Below are 7712 nucleotides of genomic sequence, written 5' to 3'. Positions count from 1 at the left end.
ACACACACACACACACACACACACACACACACACACACACACACACACACACACACACACACACACACACACACACACACATAATTAATAATAATAATACTTAAAATTTAAATTTTAAAATGCATTTTAAAATTTAATTTTTTTAAATGTATAATTCGTGAAGACTTTCAAGATGAAATATAAGTATTTTTTATTTAAATGTGTTTGTTTGGATTTTCTTTTATCGAATATTAATTATTAATGACTTATATTGAAATTTATACGAAAAAAATCTTAATTTCCTTTAGCAATGTTATTTTATGCTTCTTCCATTGGTGTACGCGTGATTAACGCGTCAGTTTAATTAATCGACGACAAGGGACAATCAATTACGTTTGTTTACAAGCAGTACTCGTTACTTACGACGGCCACGACCGGTTGATTAAGAGCAAATTAATGTTACTCGAAGGTGGACCATGTTATCACACCTGGTCATGTAATCCTGTTACTTCAGAATAATTATTATCGAGTTTTCACATTAGCTCACTTAATTGTTAGCAATCACAGTTTTGTATTCAGAACAATCAAGTATGAGAAATTTTTAATACTATGAAAAATTTTCAAAAGATTATTGATTGTAGTTTGACAGAATTTAATTCGGTATTTCTGAGAACATCCTAATATAAAAATATAATACGTAATTATTTATAATTAGTCTTATAGTATTCCTCTATTTGCGATTTTATTCTTTAATCTCAAAAAGCTTGATAATATTAATATTAATTAGCAAGTATTTGCTGGCAGTTGATTAATCATATCAAATTTTCGCAGAAGACAAGATCAGTCATTTTGCGTATACATCACACAATATGATACGCATGATGACCTTTGGATAATCTTTCCAAATGTCAATCTCCGATATAATTACGCTTTAAAATCTACTTCCCAACTAGAAGATATGTGCCAATTAACAATAAATCATTAAATAATTCAGTATATCAAACGTAACCCATCTTTGTGGTTCAAAAAGTTAATGATTAAAGTCATGAAAATTTATAATCTTCTCAAAGTAACAGATTCGTTTATATTTATTACATTCCTCACAATTTCACATTAATATAATCGACAAAAACAAATTTTAGATCGTAACTTATTGCAAAAAGATTTGTAGATATCTATTATAGAAATATATCTTAACATTGATGATATATCGTTTAATAATATTATAAATTTTGTCAATTTAGATAGTTTCTGTAGTTTATTAATTACAAAGTGTTTATAATTCAATTAAAATTCAAGACATTTTATGGCTGTTTGCTTTAGAGAACGCCGTCGCACGTTTCGGAATCATATCTGTGCGAGCTAAGTTCAATTTAGATCTGTTCTGTTATATTTTTTTAATGATTCTTCAACACTGCAGCAACGGTTACGACAAAGTTCATAAAGTTTGTAGTAAACCGTAAAATAAACTGTTCGGTGAGTACACATTTAAAATCAAATTGAATACAATTTGAAACGCATAAATCCCAGAATTAATAAAACATCCGAAGAATATAAATTTAATCTCAATGTAATTAAAAAAAATAGAAAATCCTGTTAGCGTAGGTCCTTGTTCTAAATAACAACATGCTAACAAATTTTTAAAAAATGATCCCTCAGAATAAATGTTGAACCACAAGCTTACAACAGCTTTCTATGAAAATTATGATTGTAACTAGAAGGAAGTCAAAGTCCATATAGAACTTTTTTCTAAGAGATCAAATCTAAGAGGTTTAATCTATTGTATATTGATGATAATAATGAAACCCTATAATCACGAAATCAGAGAGATCACTTTTATATCTGCAAAGATTCTGTATTGTCATCAAAATTTACATTCTTTAAGCTAAAATTGTATAAAATCATATATTCTCATATAGAACAAAGACTGCAGTTCGGTTTTGGCAAAGCTATCACGTAAAACTGGAAATTTCATCGGCTAATCACATTTTCGGACAATATTTTACATTAACAGATTTTAAACATTGACGCTATTTAAAAAATTATATAAACTTTCAATACAGATACATCATTCTGTAAAAATGGTCATTTGACAAGTAATTTCATGTCAGTCGCATTCTATTGTGACAAAATAAAAAATATGCATAAACTGTGTTATAAATATGTTGGCGAGAATTGTAGAAGGAAGAGAAAACTATTAATATAAGACAAGAGAGAAATTTATCACTTTTACAGTTGTGACTAGCCATTACTTATACAAGTTTCTAGACATAAATTTGTCTACGTATACGTAGTTCAATTAATACAGAATACTATCTAAATAATCTATTTTAAGCTTCTGTGCTATGCTATGCATTTTGTAACTGATTGATGAATTAAGTAAATTTATTTTCCAACATTTTCCCAAATGAGTTTATATTCTTGCTTAAAAATATAAGTTTAAAATAAAATTATTAATTCAGAAAATTAAAGACATAAACAATTTATGAAGATTAGAAAATGTATATTTGGAATCAAAATAATAAGTTCTTTTATTGTAACAATTTTTTTCTCAATCTTTTTTCCATCTTTTCTTTTTTTATAATTATTAGATAAAACCATAAAAAATATTCAATATATTACTTTTAATTACAAATTATATAAAAAATATATGAATATTTTCCATTCTTAAATAAACACTACGTTATTATTTAAAGTATAGTATATGTATAATTTACATAGCTTCGTATATTTAAAAATATCAGAAAGATAAAAAGATATATAACAAAAAAAACAGTCAATCTTACTCGGTTATCTATAGAACTCTAACAAAAAGTGCAATTAACATTGATTTTTAGATGATTAAACCTTCCTTGTCATGCCGAAAATGTTAGCAGATAGTTTAAATAAAGTTTATCCTTTTGATTTTTTTACAGCATTGTAAATAAATCATTTTATTTCATGACTCCTATATTCTCACAATATTAATTGCATATTATCAGAAGTGACCTCGTTACACAAAACGAATCCTGATACTGGGATTGATTAAAACTATCAATTAAAGAGCGAACTCTTAAAAGTTCGTTCCTAAGTACTCGTAAAAATGTAAGCAATCCAAGATTCACCATCTTGAATTGATTAGGAGAAATGTTCGCGAAGATACTATCGCAGATTCGCAATCTGAACGAGGAGCTTCCGCCCCGGCGGGGTGTACCAGCTGGTGCAGAGCGGCCAATGGGCAACGCGGACACAGGGATGACACTCACCCAGTGCATGCCGGTGGTAGGAGGGGCGCGCTCCTCATACACTCCCATCAGTGTGGCCGCTGTCGCGGGGTAGTTCCCGCTGAGGGTGCGCGACGCCGATGTTACTCGGGGGGGAGTCCCGAGGGGTCCGCTTGCCGATAACGCGGAGATGGCGTCCGCTGTGACTCAGGTCTTCTCTTCCTTCCACCTCTACTACGCTCGTCCACCCTCGTCCTCTTCTCTCTTACGTTATACTCCCCCCGCAACACTCCCGATATCACGACACTAATGTGGGGGGGTTGAATTCCTCCGTAACACCTTCGAGAATAGTCGAGGGAGGAGCCCTCACGGGTGCATCTCGCGATTCTTTAATCAAGTCGACAACAGTCCACGAACAATCATACGCAAGTAACACAACCCATGTCACTTCACAGATTAGCACTGAAGTCCGTTATTATTGTTACCGATATCATCGACAATCCAATTTAAACTTCGCGGTCCATACTCCATATCGCCCCGGCACACTGCAACGAGCGACGATAAAAAAAAATCAAATTAATCGTTCGCGCACCCGCACTCAACCAATTCCCCACTGATCACACTGATGAAGGATCTCACTCATTCGTAATTGTTCCTTTATTCCCGCAGGAACGTCTAATATCGCGTTTCTTCCGGGACCATGTGCTCCGTGAAGAAACGCGACGACGGAGCTTGATGCGCACGAGACGAGGGACGACTCTGCTGCGCCAAGGTAAGTCCGAACGGTTCCGACGAGCCGGAGCCGCGATACGGAGTGAGGGTACCGGCAAGGTCGAGTCCAGTCTCAGTGTTTGGCAGCGCCGCCTGGTGACGAAACTGAGATCAGCGGCAACGTCGCCAAGGGGGCGGACTCTGGCTTATGTGAGGCCACTCCCACGCCACCCCACTCGGTGCGCGATATGTGGGTTCCACCCCTTTTGCATCTCGCGCTCTGTGAATGCCGTGATGAAGCGTTCACTCCCGACGAACGGGTTTGCTTGAGAAGGGCAGAAGGAAGACCAAGGGAGAAGAAAGCCGGCGCCGCTGTACCTCGCATTGTCGTAATCTCTAGGGTAATCATAAATGTGCATGTTGAAATATTACAATATTTTTTCTCCCTCAACAAAAGGAAAAATGTTTCTTTTTCTCTGCTAAAAAACGCGAAATTTCTGATTAGATGAAAGTTTCTCCGGGAAAATTTCGTCGACATTTTATAATGAATTTTTTATATGACTATATGTAAAGTTTATTAGAAATCACATATTTTAAAAGTGAAATGAGATTTCGAATGTATCTTTCTACAATAATATTTCTCTTAAATTTTTCAAAAAAATTTTTTATAATACTTTGAAATAAATAAACCATACATATTTCGAATTATTTAACATTATGTTAATTTGGATTCAGAGAAGAATGGAATCATGTATTTGGAAAATGTCTAGATATACATCCAGTCAAAAGAATTGATACTATCATTGAAGATCTTATAATAACAATGAGCTAATCCATTTTCCAAAAATGGAAAAAATAAACTCTAAAGATACGTTCAAAAAATAAAGTCATATATTCCAATAGATTACTTAGCGATAACAATATCAATCAATATTAGGACAATAGAAAATCCTGTCATTCATCCATTTCTTTCAATATTACGTATCCAGCTATTATTATTGAGCTACATTAGCTTGTTATTGCAGTAAAATCCTCAATCGACTCCCTTTTTCTAACTTAATAATCATCATCATTAATATAAAAAATATTGCAGAGCGTCCTTCCTTACTCATTCATTAACCCAATTTTTTTTGTAACTCTCAACAAGAAACTTTTCAAGCTTTTACAAAATCTATATATACTTTTTACAGAGAGACAACATGCATAATAGAAAAGCAACTGAGGAACAGCTCAGTATCAGGCTACTCCTCGCCCTGATGAAGTGGACTGCAAGATTCACAAAACGTTGGTATTCCAAGAATGGATTTGGACACGGAGGAAATCCGCAAAATGCATAATCTTTATATAGAAAAGCAACTTTTTTTTCAATTCCAGCGTTAATGCTTAAATCCTTCACCCTTTCATCCAATTGCGTCTTGCTAAAAAAAACGACGTAAAGGTGGGAAAGACGAACTCCGAGCTGATCAAGAGGGAGAGAAAGAAATCGTAGATATTCCCGTCATAAAGAGAAACCGGTTCTGTTACAACGTAGACGGAAACCGTCGTTCTCTGATCAGAAATTCCTGATGCGATGCCGCGGTGTCCCGATGATGGAATCCGCGAAAACAGCGCTTACAGGTCCCGCTTGACCCGCGCCATCATCGTTGCCCGCAGTCGCCTTATTCCACGGCGCGATTAAGCAGAGAATGTTTACAGAGGAAATCGACCAATGCTATGGAATGCAGAAAAACACGTCGACGAAGTGAGCTGTCGACGCCGTGGCGCTCGTGCATAGGATGCACTCCTAGATAACTCCTTGAGATCCTGTCATATCGCAACTGTATATTTAAATTCTATTGCAAGACGCGAATCATTGGTGTGAAAAGTAATTTCTCGAAAGAGGAATGACATTCTATCCAAATTGTGCCGTTGCAGCAATGCCGTTGTGCCGTTGCAAGTAGAAATGCGTAACGATGTGTTGAACATAATATCGACTAAAGAAGTATAATACAAAATAAAAAGAAAATCATTACTAAATAATTATTATTTAATAATAATTATTAAATAATAATTATTACACTACCGCTCATTAATTTCAATACATTCCCAGATTTGTTGAGTCCTCTGTGAAGGAATGAACGTGATACATGTATTTTGTACACAGAAATGAGTCCACCTGTTGTTATAAACACTTTCAGCGCTTACATGCACATTATATTTATTTATATAAAAATCCTGTTGAAAATTGCAATTTTGAAGAAACAAAATTAACAACCAGATAACATCTGATTTCTGGAAATAAACAAAATACGCACGCAAGGTCACGATATTATGATATCAGATGCGTGCCGATAATGCTGTTTTGAAACTGATTCATCAACACATACACTATATCGCTCATTAATTTTAATATACTATCCAAATCATCGATTTTTCGAAAAGTAATGAATAAAAGAATCTCGTTTGTGATGAATATAGGAATTTATACAGGCAAATAAATATGTACTTATACATATTGTTTACAAATGTGCAAAACGCACATATTACGTTCATCCTTTTCAAAGAAATCAACGAATGTGGAGGTATTGAAATTAATGAGCGGTAATGTATTTAACAATTATTATTTAATATACAACGTTCATCTCGCGATAGATTCGCGTTCCAATTTCCAGAGATATATTATTTAAAACTTATATACTGGACAACAAAATAAAAAATAAACTGGTTGTTATAACTTTTTGCATATAATTTATAATTTTTTATAAACTACGTTGTCATTTTTGCGCGTATCATATATTCACCTCAAAATGTTTGTCCGCTTCCATTAATACCGAGATCATTCTTTTGTTATATGCATTTGCCGCCACAAGTAGAACGCTCGAAATATGCTTTGAAATTCTCTCTATTATTTTCAGTATTATTCTCTTCTACAGACAAAAGTGGTTTGCAAACGGTAAACCGTAAAGCAGCTTCCAAATTGAAAGTGGCGGTCAGAAGAGAGCCCCTGGTGCTTTTCAGTTTTGTCTCTGACTAAAATCCTTGCACTTTGGCGAAAGAGCTTTTGTTGAATTTACGCTCTTTACGCTTTCGGCCTCGAGCAGTAATACAGACACAGAAAATCAAAAACATAAATTCATGTTGAGTTGAATTATTGAAAACTCCAAACTTGAATGAGATTGAGTAAAGTGAATAGATTATATGTTAGATAATAAAAAGATTTAAAAAATTTGTTTAAGTATTTTAAAATTCAATAAAGAAAATATTTATACAAGTAAAATTATCACATAAATTCTAATATTCCAAATTAAATTTCAATTTGAATTTCTAATTAGAACAATTTAAAAGCAATGATTTAAAAATTAGATAACTAGAATTTCTAAACATCTATAAAAATTACATATTTAAAATTTACAAATCGAGGCTTTGATGAATCAAACATCATTTCTATATCTAATAGCAATATATCGATTGACAGAGAGATCAACGTCTGCAAGCAATGCAATTTGACGCCTAAAAGGTCGCACCTTGAGATGCGGAAAGGACACCCGTTTTCCGCAGTCCGGCTGGTCACTATTCTCAGGTCGCTTGTAAGCTAAATGGTCCACCCAGCGGTCATTGTCACCATTGTCTGCGGCCAGCAAGCCGCGGGCACGCGCGAATTTTGTGCGTGTAAAGAAGCGGGACGTGTAGAGAAGCGCGACAATGAGCGGTCGGGCCGGTTACACGCGGGGTCCACAACAAGCGTTACAATGAAGGGCCTTATAAATGTTCGCGTTCAGAGCACAAACGAACTAACGCATACGCATCGAATCCCCAATTTCTAAATGACGGTTGCGACAT

The 7712-nt window shown here is 34.4% G+C and overlaps 1 protein-coding gene and 1 pseudogene across 1 annotated transcript in view; one reads left to right on the top strand and one right to left on the bottom strand.

Annotated features, from left to right (window-relative positions):
• LOC108685306 (protein apterous-like) overlaps positions 1–3532 on the bottom strand; it is a 45558-nt gene extending 42026 nt beyond the window's left edge. Inside the window, exon 1 of the mRNA XM_018190031.1 lies at positions 3225–3532. Within this exon, the coding sequence (XP_018045520.1) occupies positions 3225–3272 (48 nt within the window). The 5' untranslated portion in view covers positions 3273–3532. The remainder of the gene's footprint in view (positions 1–3224) is intronic.
• Positions 3533–3536: 4 nt separating this feature from the next.
• On the top strand, positions 3537–5230 carry LOC108685279 (annotated as a pseudogene).
• The last annotated feature ends 2482 nt before the right edge of the window (positions 5231–7712 follow it).

This window comes from Atta colombica, unplaced genomic scaffold (assembly GCF_001594045.1).
Source record: "Atta colombica isolate Treedump-2 unplaced genomic scaffold, Acol1.0 scaffold150, whole genome shotgun sequence".
Classification (NCBI taxonomy): Eukaryota; Metazoa; Arthropoda; class Insecta; order Hymenoptera; family Formicidae; genus Atta; species Atta colombica.
The sequence above is the reverse complement of the archived record's forward strand: the minus strand, read 5'-3'. Positions and strand labels throughout refer to the sequence as shown.